The 23,065-nt window shown below is 58.3% G+C and overlaps 3 protein-coding genes across 14 annotated transcripts; 2 read left to right on the top strand and 1 right to left on the bottom strand.

The window, feature by feature from the left end:
* Positions 1-5,280: 5,280 nt before the first annotated feature.
* Positions 5,281-22,839, bottom strand: NECAB3 (N-terminal EF-hand calcium binding protein 3). 12 transcript variants are annotated; one of them, XM_070247315.1, is made up of 14 exons: positions 21,643-21,837; positions 19,589-19,613; positions 17,911-18,019; positions 17,564-17,661; positions 16,848-16,873; positions 16,547-16,644; positions 8,421-8,557; positions 8,026-8,144; positions 7,808-7,887; positions 7,649-7,702; positions 7,015-7,127; positions 6,788-6,865; positions 6,203-6,294; positions 5,281-6,107 (listed from the first exon to the last, which is right to left on the bottom strand). In XM_070247315.1, exons 4-14 carry the CDS (start codon positions 17,608-17,610, stop codon positions 6,079-6,081), a joined length of 873 nt encoding a protein of 290 aa, XP_070103416.1. In that variant the 5' UTR covers positions 17,611-17,661; positions 17,911-18,019; positions 19,589-19,613; positions 21,643-21,837; the 3' UTR covers positions 5,281-6,078. The 12 variants fall into 12 exon arrangements, 8 of the variants coding, with proteins under 8 accessions (XP_070103416.1, XP_070103413.1, XP_001500930.1 ...); XR_011430854.1 differs by lacking the exon at positions 17,564-17,661 and having other exon boundaries at positions 6,203-6,447; positions 21,643-21,856; XR_011430856.1 differs by having other exon boundaries at positions 6,203-6,447; positions 7,808-8,144; positions 21,643-21,850.
* Positions 10,019-11,464, top strand: C22H20orf144 (chromosome 22 C20orf144 homolog). The gene is made up of 2 exons (XM_023626375.2): positions 10,019-10,270; positions 10,996-11,464. The coding sequence occupies exons 1-2, from the start codon at positions 10,031-10,033 to the stop codon at positions 11,401-11,403; spliced, it is 648 nt and encodes a 215-aa protein (XP_023482143.2). The 5' UTR covers positions 10,019-10,030; the 3' UTR covers positions 11,404-11,464.
* On the top strand, positions 14,099-15,445 carry ACTL10 (actin like 10; the record flags this gene model as incomplete). Its single annotated transcript, XM_070248049.1, has 1 exon — positions 14,099-15,445. A coding segment is annotated over one exon (1,224 nt), but the record flags the coding sequence as incomplete, so codon positions are not given.
* Positions 22,840-23,065: the final 226 nt, after the last annotated feature.

A 23,065-nucleotide genomic window follows, 5' to 3' on the forward strand; every position in this document is an offset into this window, starting at 1 on the left:
CCCAGCCTCATTCCTGTCACCTGAATACCCATCCCTGGCCCCTGCCCTTGACCTACTTCTGAGCAGCCTTGCCCGAGAGATTTGTGGGCACAACCAGCTTCACAGGCCCCCAAAATGCAAAGGGCAGGTTGGTTACTAGATCTCAGGCTGGGCTGTGGCCTTGTCCCCAGGAGGCAGGGTGGCTCAGCTCCAGGATCTTTCATGCAGACGGTGCCCGGCGCTGCAGTCCACCACCTGGAACAGTCACAGGATCTCAGCCTGACTGTTGGCCGAGCACGAAGACCCATTGGTAGACAATCAGCCATCCACAGGCTGCCTTGGCTCTCACAAGAAGGTCCCAGGGACTCAAGTGATAACATAGTGAAATACTGTGTGCAATTTGCCATAGAGACGGCAGGCTGGAAGTGTTACCGTTACCATAAAAGACCCAGATGCTGGAGAAATTGTAGTGAATGCACTTTTGACTGCATTGCTGAGATCACAGATGAAAAAGTGCAGGAAATCCCCAAAGGCCAGGAAAACAATGAAGAGTAAACTGAAACCACAGAGATAGTGCAACACAAAAGAGGAATCCTGTGCTGCTTGGGGGCAAAAGAAATTCTAAGAAGTCAGTTTGAGGGATTAACTGCTTCTAGGGGGAATGTGAGACTAGGCTTTGAACCTATATAAAATGGAGAAACAAAACCAGGACCTCTCCCTGAAGCCAGGTCACTCTGGCTTTGGCCTTGGCAATAAGACAAGCAGGGAGAATCGGCCAGTCTGCAAAGGGAGCTGCACAGAAACCTCTCTGCCCCTGCTTGAAGAAAGAAAATCTGACCGGAGGTTCCGTCCTCATGCCTGCCCTCTCCTGGGCTGAGGTTCAAATGTGCATTACTCCAGAGGTCAAAGATTCCCCGGGCTGAGAAATTAGGATGACTCTAGGTTTATAGTCTCTCCTGGTGTCTGGCAGAAGCAAAAATGCAAATCCTCTAGAGAAAAATGTCAATCATAATGTTACATATCAACTAATTATAAACTGTCTCCCCAAAATTACTAAAGATCCCAGGAAATGAGCCACTACGAGCAAGAGTCAGCAGGAACAGTGAACAATTGATTTAGACCCCTGGGAGTTCAGATGTTATTATCAGATACAGAATATAAAATAACTGAAACCTCTAAAGATGGTGCTGGAAAAGAGCAAAAAGTAAGTGAACAAAAATAACTCGGCAGATTTGAAAAGAGAATCCTGGAAATGACAAGTAGTCACTGAAATAAGTACTCAGTGCACTATTGAACAGCAAATTAGGCGAATCTGAAAATGAGTGAAGCATTACTATATGATTTCTTCTCATAGAAACGAGGAGATGTAAAATAGGAGACAGTTATTCCTTCTGGAAGATAGGTTGAGGGGAGAGCCCTTTCAAATTTTGTCAAGCTGGAGTCAGGAAGTCTACTGACACGTGTTTCTCAGTGTGAAGGGAAATAATTGGCCTGAGATGATGATAAAACTCAGAACAAAGAAACATGCATCGCTCTAAACCCATCTTGCCCTTCTGTACTTGTTTCTGACTGCTGGAATTTCAGTGTCGTGATTTGAGGGTATCCTGTCCTCAGCCATCCTCCCTCCCAAGAGGGTTGGGGGAACCAACAACAAAACACCCCAGATTCCCTGGGATGGCTTCATTGCCTGGTGTCAGGTGCCCTCTTGTGGACAAAGCCAGACTTGCTACCTCTGCCGCCTCCCTCCACAAGCCAGCGTCCTATCCAGAATGCACACCCCAGCGACTTTTGCCTTCCCCTTTGCACCCTTTTCTGAGGCTGCCTTCCTGCCCCGTGAGTTCAGCTAACATTCTCTGGGTGCCTCCCAGGGAGTTCCAGAAATGATCAGGATTCAGGTCTCCCCCACCTTCCGAGGGCTGGGCCCTGGATAGCCCATACCAGATCAACCCTCCATCTCGCGCTGTGCTCCCGTGGCTCTTCCTTGCTGCCCATCTGCGATCCTGCAGCCCCAGGGTGTGGTCTTGCTCCTTCCTTTGTTATAGCTGCCACTGTCCTCCAGCCTGGGCTGGTTTTCATTACCAGAGGATGCCCGAGATCTCCCTCAGTGCTGTTCACACTTGACAGCAAGTAGCTATTGGTGCCAAGGAGTAGATCCAGCTATGTGATCTGGAGCAAGGTCCTCACTCGCTGCATTTCTGCTTTGTCGTAAATTGGGGATGCTAATGATGCCTACACCACTGGGTGGTTGTGAGGTGAAATGTGATCATGTGGGAGTGGCCTCTAGCACAGGGCCCAGCACCCAGGAACCCCCTGTAAATAGGCTGCCGTCACAACTGGCTTCTGCCACCATGTGATTTCTGTGAGGATCTGTCTTTGTCCCAGCATCCTGCCTGGAGTCTGTGTCTTACTCTAGTAGTATTTGTTTTGAGAATAACTTCTTGAAGGCTCACCTAATTCTCAGTCCCTTTATTTAGACCCATCAGAGGCTGTGGTAAGGGGACCTGGTGTGCATGTTTCTGAAAGCTGGAGGGCAGTGGCAGCCAAGAAGACTGTTGCTGTCTCTCCAGCACCTGGCCTGGCACTGGGCCAGCCCCCAGGACAGGTCTGAATGTGTGCAGGTGAGTCACCGGTACAGGTAGGAGCAAAGTGAAGAGGCAGGTGCAGGGAGTGGGCAAAAGGGTGGGGATGGCAGCTGGCAGAAGGAGCCAGGTGCTCCCCCAGCTTCTGTAGTCTGCCTGCCCTTGACCTAGGTGCTGTCCCACCCTGGGACATTCCATTATCCCCAGCACCTGCCACAAAGCAAGTGCCCAGTGGCTGTTGAAATAAGCTGAAGAGCCACGAAGAGCAGGGTATTGAGGGCAAGGATTGGGAAAGGCTACCCAGACCTGACAGTTTTGACCTGCTACCTAAAGGCTAAGAAGGTGTTTCTGTAGTGGGTGGGAGAGGGGCGGAGAACAAAGGCCAAGGAAGGAGGTGACTGAGGTTGCAAATAGCCCAACTCAGCTGGAGTGTATTTTAGGGAGAGGAGACTGCACATACTGGGAGCTGGGGCTGATTACTAAGGGCCTTGAATGCCAAGTCAAGAAATCAAATTTGATCTTGATACTGAAGGCAGTGGGGTGCCATTGAAGGGTCTTAGCCAGAGGGGCATGGTCACCATGGCAATGTCTTAAAAGCCCCCTCTGGCTGTTCCTTTACAGGGAAAGGACTGTTAGGGGGTGGAGTGGAGACAGAAAACCTAATGAAGAGGCTTCCAGGCCAGAGATGATGATGGCCAAGACTTGGGGGGCACAGGGATGGCGCAATAGAGATGAAGGTGGGCTTGCAGGAGTTAAGTAGACACAATGTAAAGGCCTCTGTGCCCCCATAGTCCCAGCTCAGAACTGTTCTCCCTGTGGCTATCACTCCAGCTTCCTGTCTGCAGTGCAGCCCCCACCCTCACCACAGTGCCCTCCTGTCTGGCAACCTCCTGGCTCTGCATTATCTGCAGGACGTCATTCAAACTCCATCTGGCCCGGCCCACCTGCAGCTCATGTCCAATCCCTCGCCCTCCATGGTTCCACCTTCTGCTCCCCTCGTCTGCAGCATTTTCCCTGCCTATCTGTCCCTCACATCTGTCTGGAGACCCCTGCTCATCTTTCACAGCTCTAACCGCATGGCACCATCTGCAAGGGGCCTTCCCCAGCCCTGCAGGACTGGCCACTCTCCCATCCACCTGCAGTTCACTCCCCAGCACCTTCAAGCCTTCAGCACAGGAGGGAGGACACAGCCTGTCTTATTTTTTTAAAAGGTGAGAACTTTCAGAACTCCATTGCAGAGTGAGGCAGGCAAGCTCTACGGAGGCACTCGAGAGGTGTCAGCTTGAGGATTTCAGCGTCTTTGCTCAAAGATGGCAATGGGAAGGTTTTTAGTTTTGAGAGTTTGCTGTTGCTGTTTTATGGAGGAAACAGAACAGAAGGAATTAGAACACAGGACAGAAAGCAGGATTGTTTCCTCCTGGAGGGGCTGCTTCTTTAACGAGGACAGACCCTGAAACCTCCTCAAGCCCGTCCAGAGCTGTGTATTCAGGTGCTGGCAGCACTTTCTGGGAACTGCCAGGAGTCTGGGAAGTGGGGTGGCAGGAGGGCAGCCAGGTATAGTGCTGGCCAAGGAGCCACCAGGGACCCCTGTGCTGGTTCTTTGGCCAAGGTGGCCAGGCCGGCAGGAGCAGCTGTGTGTCCCAGCAAGCCTGATTTCCTGCAGGGGTCACCGGGGAGAAACCTCAGGCAAGACTCTGCCTGGACTCCCAGACTAGGATGTCCACCCTCAGCTGCCACCATCTGAGCTGCCTTCCCAGCCATGCCCCAGCCCCCAGCAAGGACCTGGCACCACCAGGGCACTCAGGACACTGGTGAAATGGCACTCAGCCCATTGGCCACCCACCTCGCTTAAACCTACCACAGCTTCCTCAGGATGAAGTGCCTTCGAGGCCCTGCCGCCTCCCCACCCCAGCCTCGGCCCACTCTCCCGCCTGCCCCTTCAGCCTGCTCTCCCCCCATCCCAGCCTCAGCCTGCTGCTGGGCTTCCTTCAGCTCAGGGAGGCAAGCTTTCCTCCTGCTCCGAGCCTGAGCACGTTTCTTCTGCCTGAACACCCCTGACCCCAACATGCCGCCACGACAGGTCAGAGGCCATCCTGTGCTCTTGTGGTGCCATGTGCCTCCCCTTTAGACCCCTCATCCGTGTTGGTCACCTCCCTCCATGACCCCCAATCCCTCCCCCCTAGATGGCTGGAAGGAGGGTCCCCCAGTGGCTGGCCAGCTTGGCCACTACTCTCCTGGAAGCGCTCTGCAGCTCTACAGGGGGCACGGCTGGTGACAAGTCCAGCCTGGAAGGGGGTGAGGCAGGCTGGGGAGCTTCTGTCTGGGGACAGGATCCACACAGAATCCAGCTACACTGACTGGGACCCTGAGAAGGCTCTGTGCTCTGTCCTGGTTAGTATCAGACCCTCCTGTTGGCAAGGGGGCGGGGGTGGGGGGGTGAAGCTAGAACCCCTGCGGACTTTGAAGGGCAGAAAGCAGAGACCCTGTCCACTTCTCTTTCCTAGACAAGACCCCATGGCCTAGTGTGTGGAGTGGGAGAGTCCTGCCTAGGGGGACCCCAGGTCAGCCGTGACCAAGTGCCCACCATCTGCAGGTGTGGGAGATAGAGATGGGAGGCCACTGGTTTCTTAAGGAAGCTTTCCTGCCTTCAGTCTCTGCTCTGAGATGCAAACCGGCTCCACAGCCTGGCCTTCTTGCCGAGGGAGAGAAAGAGGATGTGACACCAGAGGTGACCACTGCCTTTATTGCCTCTGTGCTGGGGTCCTGGGCTGGGGATCAGAGGTATAAGGGGCAGCAGGTGACTCTGGGTCCAAATTATTGCTACTTGGCAAGATCACCTTGGGGCTTCCCATAGGGCCCTGAGTATGGGTGGGCATGAGCATGCAAATGATATGCAAACAACATGCAAACCAACCCAGGATCCTCCAGAGGTCTCTGGTGCAGCCGTGGGTGCTGGAAGAGTTGGGAGCCTGTTGGCCCCGGAGGGTGATTGGGACACCCAGGTCCTTACTCCACACTGCAGACAAATCTGGCCCAGCCTCAGGGGTCAAGGTTCGGGGTCAGGGGGGTCCCTGAGCATCAGCCCTGGTTCTGCTGCTGTTTGGGGAAGAACAGAAGCCTGGCCCCAAAACAGCAGGAAGAAAGCAGGGCACCCACTAGGCAGCCAGATGGCCTAAGGCCCGCTCAGAGAGGGAAAAGACCTGCCCTGGGTCACACAGCAAGGTAGGGGCAGAGGGGACCAGGATCCAGGCCTTCTGAGCTGGGCAGAGGCCAGAGTGCCTCAAATGCCAAAGCTACGAACAATAAAATACACTGATAAATAAAGAATAGAAAGCAAGCAGCCCAGTCCCTGATCCCTGGGCTGAGACTCTCCACCAGCTGCATGTGGGAGGCCTCTGAAAGCCAGGCCTCGGGTCTAGGAGGCAGCAGCATCCTTGGTCTTGGTGCTGAGTTGACCAGTCCAGAAGCTCCAGAAGGAGGCAGGCAGGGCCCCGGGGTCCTTGGCTTACGCAGGTCAGGCTCAGTTATTATTCATAATCCACCAGGAGGCTGAGGGTCAGAGGTTGGGAGTCAGGGGCCATGAGGGCCCCACTGCCCCTCCCCAGGTCCCAGAGCTGTGGAGAGGGTTGGGGGCTGCAGCACACCTGGGAAGAACACAGTGGTGAGGGTGTCCGGAGCCCGCAAGTGGTCAATGAGGATGCGCTGGAAGGCCTTACTGCAGGCAGACTGCCGGTGCCTGGGGAGGGCCGTGGAGCGGGCTGAGGCTGGAGCCAGCCCCTCAGAGATCAAGACCGCCTGGTTAAGAGCTCCCTACTCCCACTCCAGTCCCCCTGCCTGGATTCAGATTCCAGTCCTTCCTCGTGTTGGCTCTGAGCCTCAGTTTTTGCCTCTGTGAAATGAGGACAATAGCGTCTACTTCACTGGGATGCTGTGAGGGTTATATGAGGGTTACTTGGCATAGGGTGTGGCGCAATGGTGACAGTGTATATTCATTGAGCACCTACTGTGTACCTGACACTATGTCGGGTTCTTTACACGTCATCTCATTTAACCCATACGAGGGTGGTACTGTTATCACTCCCATTTTGGAAAGGAGGCCTCTGGGGCTCAGAGGGGTTAGGTAATTCCCCTGAGGTCACACAGATGAGGAGAGGATGATTTGAACCCAGCCCTGACTCACTCCAGGGCCCGTACTCAATACAGGTTAGCCATTAGACCACCACTCATACCTTCTCCAGGAAGCCTCATCCTGCCAGAACTCGTACAGGGTGAACGAGGCATTATCCAGCATCTTCTGGGCAGACACACTGCAGAGCCAAAGAGATGGCCAGGCCAGGCCCAGCTGCCACCACCACTGCCCACCCAGCCAGGGGCACCTAATGGGAGCCCTGGCCCCGCACTCCTCCCTCCTCACCGTCCCCACACCGGCCAGCCCACCAGCCAGCTGAGGACTCACTGCAGACAATGGCTCTGGGCCCCTGTGAAGTCCACGTAGCAGCACAGGGCACGGTGGAAGTCTTGCAGGGCTTCCTCTGCCACCTGCATCTGCCTCTGGGCCACAAGGATGTGCTGGCAAGAGAGAAGCCCGGTTAGCCGGGGCAGGCCAGGGCACGCGTGAGGGCCTGGCTGGGGCCTCCAGGAGGACCCTGTCCTTCTTGACCTGCACCAGAGCCGGCCTACCCTGAGGCCGGGCTCCTGCCCCCAATATCCCTAACTCCATCCTCCTTTCTCCATCCTCAAGGTTGCTGCCTTGAGCCAGTCACTGTCCCTCTCTGCTGCAATATGCTACCACTTCCTACTATTTCCCCCAGCCTCCATCCACACTGCCCCAGACCTAGCTTTCAGAAATGCAGATGAGGGAAACTGATGACCAGAGAGGGGCAGTGATTTCTGCAGAGTCACAGAGCAAGGGGGGCCAGAACAAAGCACCTTCTTGCCAGGCCTGGGGGATGAGGGCTGAGCCAAGCTTGAGGAAGGATGTGTGTGTGCAATGCAGAGCCTGAGTTGGCAGCTGGCCCCACGAATCCCCCCACATCATGAGCACCTCCTGGCCCCTGGGACCCTGCTGCCTGTCCCTCTCCCAGACTCACCGAGTCGGGCCCCTTGGTAAGCTCCTCTTCATGCAGGGGTTCCAGCCGGGGGGCCTGTGAGGGACACAGAGTGTGGGCCAAGCCCCCCGGCGTGTGCTTGGCTTGGGTGGATTCCAGGAAGGTCCTCCCCCACGGGGCGCTGGCTACATGGCTGCTCACCTTGCACTCTAGCTGGTCGATGAGCTCCTGGAGACGGTTGACCTGGAGCCGCCACTGCAACTCAGCCTCTGAGCTCTGCCCTGGGGTGGGGGGTCCGGGGGGACTCAGCTTGGGAGGCATCTGAGGATGAACTGAGGAGCAGTGGAAGAGCAGGCACTGGGGGCACTGGGGCTGCTGCACCCGCCCTGGACCCTCCTCCCACCCCACCACAGGTGCACCTGTGTCAGAGGAGCCAGGAGACCAGGTGGGTGACCAGCTGACACTCCTCAGGGCCCTGCGCCCTGCCCGCCGGCTGCCACGAGGCCTGCTCTGCACCTCCACACTATCTTCATCTGACCTAAGAGAAGCGGAAGGTCAGCCCACTGCTCCCAGATCCACAGGGCCAAGGAGTGGGTCCCTAGAACAGGGCCTGGGTGGAATAAGACAGGCTTCTTGGGACACTGAGGCCCAGCCTCACAGCCAGGTACCCCTTCTTGGCCTCCCTGCCCAAGAACAAGAATTTGGGCTCCAGGATGCTAGAACTACAGAAAGCAGTGCCAGCTGGGGACCTGCACTGTGGAGAGAAAGGCTGTTCATGAACTGCACCTGCAGGTCAGCAGGGCTCCTCACATACCGCGGGCCAAGGGCCTGGGCCTCCAGAGTGTCAGACGCCCCCTCCAGCGAGCTCTGCAGGGCTTGGAGCTGGCTCACGGTCTCCCGCAGTAGGAAGCGTGTCACAAACTGGTCCACCTTGGAGGCCCGCTCATATTCCTAGGGGTAGAGGGGGTATGGTCCGCATCTCCTGGCCCCAAGCATGTATTTCTGAATGGGGAGCCACTCCCCTGCTCCCCTCACCCTGCCACAGAGCTACAGTGGCTGCATGAAGAGCAGAGGGCGTACAGACCTGCCAGAAGCAAGAGGGCACAGGGGCTCCATGGGCAAGCAGAGCCCAGACCCCCTCCTTGTCTGGACCTGGCCTCTCTTTCTAGGAGGTGAGAGGTCAACTCACAGGGAGGCATCTGCCATTCTCTGGGCCTCAAGGCCCTTTCCCGGTTGAGGCCACCACCTTTAGCCAGTGAGGCTCCGGCACAGTTAGATTGATGGGGGGTGGGGCAGGTTACCAGGCACCAAAGGCCAATTTTGACACGAGGCAAAAGGATGGTGTGATGTGGCCCCATACTCACCAGCTGGTCCCAAACTCACAATCTGTATTCATGCACTCATCCACTCACTCATCCATGCCACATTTACTGAGCATCTTTTACTAGGAGCTGCAGACACAAGACAGCCGAGTTGCTGTCCTCAAACACACCCCAGCATTGACCCCAACCTACATCACCAGCCACTTCCCAGCCCCTCCTAAGGCAGGCGAAGAGACAGGGAAGCCAACCATGTACCAGGCCCTGTGCTGCCCACTTGGAATGCTCAGAGACTCCCCAACTACCTTCACCTCCTTGTGCCTCAGTTTCCTCACCTATAAAACAGGGATGATAACAGCCATCTCACTGAGCTGTTGAGAGGCTCCAATGAGTTAATTCCTACATAGGACACAGCCCCGAACGGGAGTCCTGGGGAGCTGTGGTCCAGGTACCTGCTCTCCTCCTACAAGGAGCCCCAGAGGTCCCATCCATCAGGAGCTTCGTCTCCTGCTCATGACCTGCCTCAGCTCAACCATCGGATGGGTTTATGAACTGGGAGGAAGGGACAGAGGAGAGGCTGAGTGCCCTGTCAAGACAGGCCAGTGATTTCTGTCCTCTCTCCAAGCTCGGTTCTCAGACTTCCTGGCCATGCTGTGAGCTACCTGAAATCTTTCCAATAAATTCTCTTTCGCACGCTTAAGATGACTGACCAGTTTCTGTGGGTTGCAACCAAAGAACCCAGCTGATATAAGCACCCACCCTGTGCCAGGCCCTGTTCCAAGCAGAATTTCATTTAATCCTCATAACAACTTACAGGAACCATAATTGACCCCATTTTGCAAGTGAGGCCTAGAGCAGTTGATTACTTGGCCAAGGTCACACAACTAGTTAGTGGCAGAGCCAGAATTCAAACCCAGGCCACAGAAGTTCCTCTCTACTCACCACCAAGCACCTTACAAGCATCACCTCATTTATGATCATTAGCTCAGTTTTACAGCTGAGAAGCCAAGGCCAGAAGAAGTCACAAACAGAGTAAATGGAGCCAATATTCACCTGTGGGTTGTGGGAAGAGGAACATGGAGCCTGGAGCTGGTGAGGTCAACCCATGAGGTCACAATGTGGCCTCTCTGGGACAGAGCTGGGGCAGGGGGCCCCTGGCCAGAGAGCAGGACAGAGGCAGCATGGGCTGTGGCCCCCAGTGGTGACCAGTCCTGCCATGGGAAACAGTAGTTCCCACCAGAGGACCAAAGTGCCCAAGCAGGCCTGCACGGAGAAGCCAGCAGACATGGACACGGCCCAGTGGGAACAGCAGTTCTTCAGCTACCTCAAGCGGAAGAAGCCGCGCGTGAGTGCCAGGGGGCAGGGGCAGGCGGGGGTCAGGGGAACCTGGATAGGTGGGCAGGAGGGGATGCTGGGAGTCTTGGCCCTGTGGGAAGAAGTCCTAGGGGCATGAAAGACCCCCTAGGGAACCCCTCCTGAGGATGAGGGTCCCAGGAACCCATGTGGGTGTGCATGAGGTCCTAAAAGCCCAGAAGGGAGGACAGGGATCCCAGAAACCAGGAGGGGGATGAGTCTTGGGAGCCCAGGAAAGTGGGCAGGAGATTCTCACAACCCCAGAGGGATGGGGGGAGGTCCCAGCACGGGATATCAGCCCTACTTGGTACCAGTGGGGCTATGGGCAGGAGGATTTCCCCTATGCCCCCTTTCCAGCCCCAGTCTCAAAACATGCGACTTCTCCCCATCTTGAAGTGGGCAGAGGCCCTGGGCCAGGACCGGGGTGGGTGAAGTTCCCAACATCAAGGCTGGGAGGACAGGCAGAGATCCCATAAACGTGGAAGGGAGCGAGGTCTCAGGAGGTCAGCCTGGAAAGGTGAGGGTTTCCAGAGGGGAGATGGGGGGTCTCAGGCCGTGAGGCAGGGTGAGGATCCCCTTCCCGGGCACGGGAGGCTGGCGAGAGTCCCGGAAGCGTAGAGGGGATATAGTCCTGGGAGACAAGACAGGGGTGGGTAGGGGTCCCGGGGAGGAAGGCGGAGCGTGCTCTTTCCCCTCACGCCCCTGCTCCACCCCCAGACCAAGATCGTGCTGCTTTTCCCCCTGGACAAGGAGGAGCAGCTGGCCGAGGTGGCAGCAGGCCCCAGCGCGCAGCCGGGGAGGCCGGGCGAGGACGTGGTGGGCGCCCGGATGGGTTCCCGGACGGCAGCGCCCATGCTGCGAGGAGCGGGCGACGGCGCCGAAGGGCGCGAAGGCGCGCGCGCGAGCGAGATGAAGAAGATCCTGGTCCTGCTGCTGCTGCTGGACGCGCGGCTGCAGGAGGAAGGACGGCGCGCGGCGGGCGGGCCCGGGGCCGGCGCGGGGGGCGGGGCCAGGGCCGCTCCCGGGCTCCACGCGCGCCTGCCGGCCGAGAGCCCACCGCAGCGCGAGGCCGCCGCCAGCGAGCAGCCGAGCAAGCGGCGCCGCTGCCCTTGCCCGCGGCCCTGAGCGCCTGGCCCGGCCCCCCGGCCCCAGGGCCCGGCCCAATAAAGAGCGCATAGCAACCTGGCGCCGGCTAGCTCTGTCTGAGGCATCAGGGCGCTGATCCAGGTGAGGGGAAACTGAGGCCCAGAGCAAGGCAGGGATGAAAAGACGTACTGACGGCAGAGCAACGGCCATGGTCCGCAGTCAAGGCTGTTTTTGCCTTCTCCTTCCTTGTGACCCAAGAGTCAGAACCCCTGCCCCGAGCTAGGGAGGGGGCACCCTGCCTCAGTGGAGGGAGGCTGTCCCCGCCTCGCCCCCCCAGACCACCCCATCCCATCCCCCACCAACTCCAGGCCCGGGACAGACCCTGCCAGGTCTACACGCCCAAGGGAGGTGAGCTGGGCAAACCCAGGCTGGCCACGCTAAGAGGAGGAGACTGCTCCCAGCAGAGGGCTGGCATCTCCACGAGTCCCAGCATTCACAAGTCCGTCTTGGGCAGAGGGCCAGTCCCAGGCAAACAGCCACCACCCTGAGGAAGAACTGTGAGGGTTCCACGGCCAGCAGGGGCAGGCCTGAGACTCACATTCTGCCTGTGAGAGCACCCAGAAGGAGAGGCCGGGGTCCCTCCGCCTCTGAGTCCTCACTCCTAAAGGATATCCCCCAAGGCACTTTGGTAGCTTGTTTCAACCTACCCTGTCCCAGCCCCTTCCCCATATTGTGGGCTAAGGCTTCTTCCAAACCATTACCCTCTCTGTAGAGCAGGTCCCTCTCTCGCTCAGAGGCTCACACTGCTTCTCCACTGCCCACAGAAATGCCCAAACCTATTACCGGGATGTGCAGGCTCAGCCCCTCAGCCTCAGTCTTCCCCTCTAGGGCTTCTCAAGTGACTTCCACCCTCACCCCTGCTCTGGCCATACTGCCACTTGTGGTCTCCAATTCGAGGCTCACCTCCCTAATTCACCCATGAGAGGCCTGGCACTTCCTGCGGGCAGGACCCAGCTGCTGCCTCTCAGTTTCCTGGGTCCCAAACTCAGCTCCAGACCCTAGTGCTCCCCTAGCCCTGCTGAACCTGCAGCCTGCCTTCCACTGGCAACCAATGTCAGAATGTCCCCTTTGGGGACAGACGCAACAGGGGTGAACGTCCCAGCTCACTAAAGCCACTGGTTCAGCTTCTGCTGAAGATGTGTTTTCATCCGTGTCAACATGATCAACATGCCACATCCCCTGCACCAGGCTGGAGATTGCACCATCCATAGCATCTCTCCTGCTGCTTGTGAGAACTGACCCTTTGCTACCATCCACATGTTACAATCTAGGTAGCCATGTTCCTCAATGTGGCCACACCTCCTGGCCATAAGTGATTGGCCTAAACTGGTCCTATCAGTTCCTTCCCTGGGACTGTAATTCATGAGCTGTAAGAGGCTCTGTTTTCTACATGCATGTGCACAGGCTGAAGCCAGTCTTTAGAAGAATAAGAACACACTGCAGAGCCAGTGCATATCCTGGGTTTCCCCACAGCCCTGCAGTCAGGCGCTGCTTCCAATCTGTTCCTGAAACCTGATTTCACCCTTGCCCTTAGCATCCATAAAACATGCAAGATTTTTGTAACAAAATCACCATTTTAGCCTAAGCTCACCTGACTGGATATTCAACTTGCAACCAAAGTGGTCCTAAAGAGAATAATGAGACTATGCATAGACTAGAGGTGGCCTCTTTCCTGTGCGTGAGGATTACTACCTTTTGGATGAAGAAACTGAGCCCAGAGAGAGATTAGGACTTGCTCAGGGTGGGCACGGTGAGTCAGCTTCAGAACTGAGTCACAAACTCAGGCCCACGGAAGTCCATACATGGAAGCCCCTGGAGGTAGGCTCCCTCTGTGGGCTGCCTGGGCCCCTCAAGGCTGAGCGCACAGAGATCCTCAAGAGTGGCTGCAGATCTGTGATTAAGAGCTTTCTCCTCAGTATTGAGAGGGGAAGGGCCGCACATTTGGCCAGAGCATATCAGATAATCCGGAGTGGTTTGGGGAAGGAATCAGATTGGTTGTGCTGGGCGGCTGAGGCCAGACCCCTGGATGCCAAAATCACTGCCTTTGGCCCTGTCCCAGGAGAGAGGATGGGCTCGGGGAGTTTTCAGAGGGGGGGAGGGCTGCGGAAGCGCAGCAGGTGCTGAGGGCTGAGGTCACAATGAGTCCGAATTCTTTTCCTTCCTTCTCTGGTCACCCCTCCCACCTCCACAACCAGGAACAACTACTGTCAAGCCCAGGTGAGAAGTACCAGACCACCTGGGCTCAAGGGCTGGGCGGGACTCCTGGGTCCCCAAGTGGGTATTTATGTCCTGATGACATTGCCACAAGGCCCCTTCATTCTCAGAGCTCTGCTGCTCCTGGTGGCTTCTCACTATCCTTAAAGTATTTGGCCTGGGCCTGTCATCATCCACCTCCGCTAGGGCTGAGGGGGCGGAGCCGCACAGCAGAGGCGAGTCCTCAAAGAAAGGGTGGCACCTCGTGCAAGGTGGACCCTTGAGCCAGAAGAGGACGAAGAGGGCAAGCAGCAGCCGGAGCCCAGCGAGAGCGGAGTCGGACACTTGAACCAGAGGCGGGGCCTCAAGGCCTACGAGCGGAGACGAGAGCTGAAAGGAGACACCCCCTCCGGCCAGAAGAGCGGGACCTCAGGACCAGAGGGCAGAGCCGAGAGCTGAAAGGCCGGCCTTCGGCTAGGCCAGCAGAGGCGGGCGCGGGGCCGAGCTCCCGGGGGCGGAGCCTGTGGCCGAAGGGCGGGGCGGAGCCCGGAGGGTGGCGTCGGTGGCGAGGAGCCGCGAGGCCCGCCGGCCGCCCCCGCTGGGCCGCGTGGCGGTGGTGGTGGACCACGGCTCCGGCTTCACCAAGGCGGGCTTCGCGGGCGAGGGCCAGCCGCGCCTGGTGCTGAAGAGCTCCAGCCTGGTGCCCAGCTGGGACCGGCCCGTGCTGCCTGGGGCGCCGGGCTGCGAGCTGGCGGGCGGCGTGGCGCGGGCGCACCCCATCAAGCACGGCGTGGTGGTGGACTGGGAGGCGCTGGAGGGGCTGTGGGAGCGCCTGCTGGTGGGCGGCCTGCGGGTGTCCCCAGAACAGTGGCCCGTGCTGGTGAGCGACTCGCCCTCCGCGCCGCCCGCCAGCCGCGAGCGCGTGGCCGAGCTGCTGTTTGAGGCCCTGGCAGTGCCCGCGTGCCACTTGGCCAGCACCGCGTTGTTGGCGCTCTGCTCCACCGGCGCCTTCAGCGGGCTGGCTGTGGAGGCGGGCGCAGGTGTGTGTCACGCTACGCCCATCTATGCCGGCCACTCGTGGCACGAGGCCACCTTCCGGCTGGACGTGGCAGGCAGCACCTTGTCACGCTATCTGCGGGACCTGCTGGTGGCAGCGTGCCCCAATCTACAGCTGCAGGCCCTGCCCCGCAAGGCCATCACCCAGTTCAAGAAGCGCTGCTGCTATGTATCGCTGGACTTCGAGGGTGACCTCCATAACCCCGCCCGCCACCGTCCGGCCAGTTTCTGCTTAGGCAATGGAGGCTCTGTCTGCCTCAGCAGTGAGTGCTTCCGCTGCCCGGAGCCTATCTTCCAGCCGGGTCTGCTAGGCCAGGCTGAGCCAGGACTGCCCACACTGGCCTTCCGGGCACTGCAGAGGGTGCCCGCAACACTGCGAAAACGGCTGGCTGACACTGTGGTGCTGGCTGGTGGCTCCACACTTTTCCCAGGCTTTCCTGAGCGCCTGGAGATGGAGCTGGCGGCCCACTGCCGGCGGCATGGCTATGGGGCACTGCAGCCACGCCTGGTGGCCAAGCCTGAGCGCGGCACAGCGGTGTGGACAGGCGGCTCCATGGTGGCCTCGCTGCACTCCTTCCAATGCCACTGGATGACCCGGGCCATGTACCAGGAGTGTGGCTCCAGGCTGGTGTATGAAGTGTTCAACTGAGTCAGTCATGTTGGACTGGAGCGAGCAGTGCCACAGAGGGGCGGGGGCGGCAGAGGCTCAGCGGGCTGAGCTGAAGCTCTATGAGAAGCATCGAGTGCCAAATAAAAGTCTCAAGTCATTGCAGGTGGCAGAGTCGTGTGGTGAGGGACACCCCCTACCCCTTTCTGGGCCAGGATGAGGTGGTCGGGCCTGGGTCCTCACTTTGACCTGCAGTTTGAGTCCCCCTAACCAGTTCCAGTTCAGAGAATGCCAGTCCAGCTGCTCACCCCCAGTGTCCTGTTTCCATGGCAACAAGGGAGGCAATGCCCACACTTGTGTCATCGTGACATGCCAACCCCTCATCGTGGAGCATTTGGATTCCCATGCCGTGCAAGGCCTCGAGGGTGATCCCTTGAAAAGCTATTAAATCCCACGGGAAAGGAACCAGCAGGGGAAGCCTGTCCTCAGCTGATCATCCACTTGCTGAGGGCCTCAGCTTCCCCTTCGCGTAAAAGAGGGGACAGGCATGATCCCAGGCTTGCTCACGCTCCCACCCACTCCCTCATGAAGATCTGGGGGACAAAGGGAGGTGGAGACATGTCTTAAAAGGAACACACCAAGGGAGGGCGGGTTGTGGTTTCTTTGAAGTCACCATCCAAGGGCCTGGAGTCTTGGCTGTGAGCACTGTTTATGCTGTGCGCACACGTGCCCAAACATGCACACAAACACATGGGTGCACACGCGCCTGCCTACTCACACGTCCTCAGGCCCGGCCATGCCCCAGCAGGCTGCGAACACCAGCATGGGCCTGTGGACGTGCGTGAGCAGGCCTCACCCTGCAGCCTCTCTCTGCCGGGTCCTGGGCTTGATACCCCACAACAGTTCGGGCTGGCCAGTAATAAAAATGTAGCAGCGGCAGCAGCTGCATGTATTAAGCACCTACTGTGTGCCAGGCATAGTTCTAGGTGCTGGGAATAGAGAACAAGATAGACAAAAATCCCTGCCTTCACTCTCATTTAATTGTCACAACAAGGGTATGGAGGCAGCCTCTGTCATTATCCCATTTACAGATGAGGAAACTGAGGCCCAGAGAGGTAAAGGGGCACAGCCAGAAAGTGGGAGTGCCAGGATTTAAACCCAGGCCTCTAGCTCCACAGCCCTGAGCCGCAATGGTAGAGACTCCCACAGCACAGCAGACATCCCTGCCCTCATTTTGAGCCTCCCACCGCCAGCCCCTCCACTCACCAGCTTGGTGGTGTCCATGGCGGTGAGCACTGCACGGTTCAGCGACTCCAGTGCAGCCAGCACAGGCTGGTAGACACCCAGGTGTTCCGAGAAGTAGTCTGCGGGCAGAGGAGGTGCTCAAGGGTTCCCTAGGACCGCCCCACCACCACCACCTACCCATCCTGGGCTTCCTCAGCAGCCAACCAGGCCTCATATCCTGAGCCCAGTCCATCCTGTTCCACCAGGAGACCAGCAACAGCCTCTTCATCACACCCACCTGCCCAGGCTCCCAGGAGACAAGAGCTCCCGTGGGCCTACTCACCACACAGCTTCTCCGTTTCCAAATTGCTGCAGGGAAAAGAGAAGGCGCCCTTCAGACCCTCAGACTTGGGTCTGGGACTTTGTGAAGTGGGACTGTGAAGCCAGTGCTCCTCCCCGCTCCCTGCCCAGCTCAGTCTGACAAGGAGGCGACTGTTGCCTCCAGCGCAGGTTAAGCTGCTCAGTCGGCAGAGGCCTTGGGGCCAGGGGAGCAAGGGTACTCTGCCCCATCAAACACTCTCAAGCTCAAGCCTACTCTTGGCCTCCAGGGGGATTTCAGGCCAGGGGAAACAGACATGGACACAGGCCAGAAGGGAGTGGTCAGAGCTGAGAAGGGGAAGCCAGGGTTGGGGAAGTCCAGAGAAGGCATGGGGTATTACTTGGTAGGGAGGGCCTCCTGGAGGAGGGGCTGACTATGTTAGGCCTTGAAGGACAAGAAATATAACTGGAGTGCTGTTGAGGGGGCGGGGGTGGTAGCACTGCAGACAAAGGGTCCAGCCCAAGCCTCAGAACAATGGAGGGCATGGAAGCCTTGAATGCAGATCCAGAGTGTGGAATTTATTCTAAGGAGATGGGGTGGGGGTAAGGGAAGTGAGAGGCAGAGACAGCTGTGTATGCGTGTGCACCACGTGAGGAAGCAGGGGAAGAAAGCATGCAAACTCATGCCAAGGCCTGTAGATGTGGGAGCACACGTGGGGAGGGGTGAATGTGTTCATGCACCTGCATCCATGGGTAGAAGCAGGCGGGGCCCAGCTGTCCCCAGGCATCCTCTGGTCCCTGCAGGAAGCAGGAATGGTGGCGGGGGGGGCACCTGTGGGCTGAACCATGGGTGGTGACTCAGGCCTGGCTATTTTGGGGTCCCAGCTGGAAGCAGTGTGATGGGCAAAGCTGGAGCCAGGGAGGGGGTGGGCAGGCGGGTAAAGTTGGCACCAAGCCCTGGCACCCTTCTCCCTGCAACCCCCACCCCGGCCTCCATAAGGAACCAAGGCAGCAGGGGACACAGTGGGGTTGGGACAATCCGGCTTCACACCTACCCACAGCTCCTTCATCCCCCTTCTCATACTCACTCAGTGGGGTGCCCATCAATGCCTCCGAAGAGCTCCCGCAGCTCCCCCGGACTGAGAACCCCGTCAGCAAAGTAATTCTGGAATTCCTCAAATGAGAGCTTACCATCATCTGGGGGGTGGGCAGGGAGCAGAGTTGGTATTCCTGACCCCTGGCTGCACCCCTGCCACCAGGCCCAGGCCCCCCAAAGGCTTCGCAGCATCGTACAACCACCCAGCCAAGTGGAATGGGATTCTGAGCTCGGTGGGAGGCCTGGCTGTTGGTGACAAAAGGGCTGGAGCCTCCAGAGGTGCCCCCTGAAGGCAACAGGGCCCACTTTGCAGGCACCCAAGGGACAGGGCAGTACACAAGCGGCATTGGGTAGGGACTCAATAAATGTGTGCCAAGTGAAGAAACAAATGAACGACAGCCTGAGACCGACCAGATCACGACAGGGCCTAGACGTCCCCTGGAGGACTTGGAGGCTGAGATCTGTGCCCTACATGCTGGCCAGCCTGGCTCCAGGGTGGAGGATGCAGGCCCTTCACAGAGGAGCCACAGAGAGGCAGATGAGATATTCCTAAGAGTTGGAGCCCCTGTAAGAAGTAGCAGGCTAGCTCAAGGGGGAATGACCTCCCCATCACAGGGGGCATGTAACAGAGGCTACGAACATGAGTAGGATGGCCAGAGACACTGGGGATTTGGCCTGGAAGGTCTTTAAGCAGATGGGGTGGGGGAAGCAGAGCTGGGGGAGGGACTGAGCCTCCCCAGATACAACGCTGTGACCCAAATGGGACCATGTGTCCTGATCAACAGGTTGGGATAAACGGTCTCCACCAATCTGAAGAGACCCAAGGAGAAGGAGCAAGGGGTGGGGACATGATCCTGTCTCAAGGAGCCTGAAACACAGAAGGGTCTGAAGACTCCAGACGGAAGTGAGGCCAAGGCTGACTGGCTGCCTCAGCTCAGACCCTCGCCTGGCCAATCTGGGCACAGGGGGCTGCTCTGAGCCATCTATGGGCCACAACCTGCCTGAAAACCTTCAGCTTTCAAGGTTTTCCCAGATCAGGGTCTGAGACTGCCCAGGACCCAGGGCAGGAGGAGCTGATTCCCTAGACCCAGCTTTATCCTGCCCAAGCCCTCCCTGGGTCCAGATGGTTGGTCATATGGAAAGTTGCTGAGCCCTCTAAAAGTCAAAGAGTAAAACTCCCTACAGGGCCTCATCTCCGTACCCCAACACTTCCAAGCCCCTCACACAGGGAGCCTGGGACCAAGCATCAGAGACTTGGGTTCAAGGCCCACCACTTACAGGCTGTGTGACCTCAGGCAACCTGCTTCACCTCTCTGAGCCTCTCCTCCTCTGTCTGTGAAATGGGGAATTCCCATCTAGCTGGTGGTTGTGAGGACAACATGAGGTCATCTATGGGAAGTACCCACCACTGTGCCAGGGCATTACGTGAAATTAAGCCCCTACCTCCAGCCTCTGGCTAAACCACATTTCTTCCACTCTCCATCGTGCCAAACTTGGCTCAAAACAGCACTTCCTCCAGGAAGGATGCCTTGATGATTCTCCTAATTCAGCTCCCCTCAAGATTTTTCTCCATTCTAGACAGTGCCCCCAAACCCTCAATCCTCCCCTGAGCCTCCCTGATGTCCCCACCCTTCCCCCCCATTGCAGGACCCAGGAGAAGCCACACTCACCATTCTTGTCTGCTCTGCGGAAAACCTAGAGGACAAAAGGGCATGGATGGAAGCTGTGAGTGCGGACTGGGAGGCAAGAAGCCCAACTCACCAGGGCCCCAGCTGGCCAGCCTGCCCCCTGCCTCGCCTTTCCTCCTGCCCAGCCTGGTCCCAACCCCCTGCCCAGCTTGGCCCTACAGGAGTTTTTCCAACAAGAGGGGCACAGGAAGAGCGCACAGCGGGCCGCACTTTCTCACTGCTCCTGTGGGGCCTGGCCTCATGGGGGTGCTCCAGGCCAACTTCCTGCACCCCCATCTCCCACACCCAGTGTCCATCCCAAGTTCTGTCTGATGCATCAGCCCTTGGCATAGTCTCAGCTTGAGGAAGGTGGGGAGATGAGCCAAGATGCAGCCTGAGGATGCTGGGCACCTATCCCAGATCTGAACCTCAACTCTGCTGTGTGGCCATGGTCCTTCCCAGACTCTGCTCGCTCTGGGCTATTTCCCTGGGTGCTTGCTGAAGACCCTGACATGCAGGCATCGGCTAGTCCTTTCTTTGTGGTGCCTCAGTTTTCCCACCAGCATATGGGGGAGCAGCCTGGGGTTAACCCTTTCAGGGCTGGGGCTTCCTACGAGGCTGACTCAGTGTGAGAGCCTTGGGCAGGCCCATTTGTATGTGTGCATATGTGCATGTGTGCACGCAGGGGAGGGAGTGAGGGTGGTGGAAAGCAAGGGTGGACAGACTGTATTTATGGAGAAGCAGAGATGAAGGACAACAGAGGCAGATAGACAGAGAGGAGCAGAGTCAAGACATGGTCCCTGCCTCTCCCAGGGACCAGAGACTCCCAGGTCACCCAGAGCAGCCCAGTAAACGGGAGACCAGCAGGCCTAGCAAGGAGGGGCAGGCAAAAGCCTGCACAGAGAGCCCCTATCAGCTCCAGGTCCTCAATGCCACGCCCCTCTGGTTGTTTTCTCAGGGTCAGTGAGGCTCAGGGATGAATCTAACCCCTAGCCTGAAGCCTGACTCAGAAAGGTCTGCCACTGGCTCAGGGTCACACAGCAGCCCAGTGTGGCCTGGCTGGGGCAGATGGAGATACTGGGGCGAGCAGTTCCAAGCTGGGAATGAGGACACCTGAGGCCACACCCTAGTGGGCCCCTGCCTCCACGCACAATCTCAGACATATCCCTAACCCCTCAGGCCTTGGTTTTTCCATCTGGGAAGCGGGAGAGTCAGGTCCTTTCCAGCCATGAGAACTGTGGTCAAGGTGCTGACTCACTGGGGGGCGGTGGGGAGGGGGCAGGAGTACAGCCTTTCCCACTGGCAGGGACCTCTAGGAGTTGGGGCATGAGAGGGCCAGGACAGGGCTGAGTATGGGGTGAAAGGTGGGCAAGCGGTTCAGGGCAGTGACTGAGGCCTGGGCAGGCTGCTCCATGCTCGTGCCCATGGGGGCTGCAGGGCCACCTGTCACCCATGGGAGGGGTGCACACACAACAGAGAATGACTGTGGGCAGCCCTGATCAACTGTGGGACCCCACAGGCCCTAGGTCGGATCTAAAAGACTCTGAGGTCAGCACTGGGTCGGGAAGTCAGGGGGCTGCTTACTCTTCCAGGTTTCCTGCCAGGGTCAGCCCAGCCTGGGACTGCCACAGAGGAACAGAGAGACTGCTCACGTGATCAAGAGTTGACAGCCCCCACCCCACCAGACACACAGATGGGGTGGGATCAGGGGTGGGGGGCAGCAGGGGCAGTAACACTGAACCAGAGACAAGGAGAGAGGAGACATGAAGGCAGTGAGATAAAGGGAGACACACGGAAAGAGGCAGCAGGGTCAGAGAGAGAGCGAGAGAGACAGAGACCCAGAGACAGGCAGGGCCCCAGACAGACCTGGAGGGAGAGACAGACACAGCGACAGGGAAAAACAGAGCGAGAGAGACGCAGAGACAGGGGCAAGGAGAGACAGCAACAGACAGAGAGCCCGGCGAGACGCAGGGAGAGAGAAGACAGAGACCTGGAGAGACACTGCGGAGACAGCGACACCCCCGGGCCGCAGAGCCCCCTGCCCGCTCCCCACTCACGTCCTGGAAGAGCGCGTGTCCGGCGGGCGCGGGAGCAGGGGGCCGCGGGGGCTCGGGCGCGGGCGGCCGGATCAGGCACACGGTGAGCAGCCCCGCGCACGCCATGGCGCCGCCACCCTCTCGCCTCCGGCTCGGCTGCGGCTCCGCGCTCTGCCCTCCGCCGCCGCCGCGGACTTGGGGGACGCCCGCCTGCCCGCCCCTCGGCGCCGGCGCGGACCTGGCGCCCCGCCCCCCGCGGCTCCGCCCACGGCCCAGGCCCGCCGCGGGCCCCTCCCCGCCGGCCCGAGACCGCGGCCCTCGGTTTCCCCGTTTGGAAAAGGTGCAAACGCCAGCCTTTAGGTGGGCAAGGACCGCGCCATGTAGAACCCCAATACCGTTCACCTCCGCAGTTCTGCCACCAGAGCCTCCCACAGGGGTGGCCGCTGCGGAGGAAGGAGCCACCCAAAGGGCCATTTCCACCAGGGACTGGCTGAGTAAACGACGGCCAGCTGGGAGTACTACAAGCCAGGGACACAACGGGTGGGGCTGTGCGTCCCCAACGAGGGCAGGCCCCACACCATCATAGGGTCCACAAAGCCACCTGCAGCACAACAGAATGACACCCTACAGGGAAAACTGGCAAGTGTCCTCACCTCTGAGTGTCTGTATCCTCGTCTGCAAAATGGGCGTGGTAGTGGGCACCTCATAGCATTATTGCAGGGAGTCACTGTATTTCCGTAAAGGGCTTACAATAGGGACTAGCTCAGAGAACCACCTAAGGGTTAAACAGGCGGGTGTGGACCGCCTCCCAGTCACCCTCCCCTCTACTTTCAAACTCAACTCAGTCTTACTCTTCCCCCTCCCCTCTGGCATTCTGGCTCCTTCTTCAATCCCTCCTCCACACAGCAGCCAGAGAGAGCTTTTAAAATATAAAACAGGACGTGTTATTCCTGCCTTAGGCTCACCAGTGAGTCCTTGACCCCTGAATAACTGCAAGACTGACCTTCTCTCCACTCTGGCCCTCACCTCAGGACTCCAGTCACACTGGCTTCTCAAAGGTCCTCTGCACCCTGCTCCCTCCTGCCCCAGGGCCTTTGCCTATACTTCCCTCTCTGCTCAGTTAACCCCTACTATCCTTGAGCTCTCAGCTCAAGCACCACCTCTTCCAAGAAGCCCTCGCGGATCTTCTCATTTGTGTGAGCCTCCTCCAGCAGACCCTGAGAGCCTCATGAGGGGGAGGGAACTCGTGTTCCCATTCCAAGAACCTGAAAGAACGGGACACGTCAGCCCGTTGCAATTATCTGTTGCATATTTACAAATGCCCAGAAACATCTGGAAGGAACATAGAAAACTGATCAGAGTGGCCTCCCTCGGGCTGGGGAAAGGAGAGGAGTTCACTCATTACTTTACTGGATCAGTTTTATTTTTAGGTTAGACAAAAATT

Source organism: Equus caballus, chromosome 22, assembly GCF_041296265.1.
Source record: "Equus caballus isolate H_3958 breed thoroughbred chromosome 22, TB-T2T, whole genome shotgun sequence".
Lineage (NCBI taxonomy): Eukaryota > Metazoa > Chordata > Mammalia > Perissodactyla > Equidae > Equus > Equus caballus.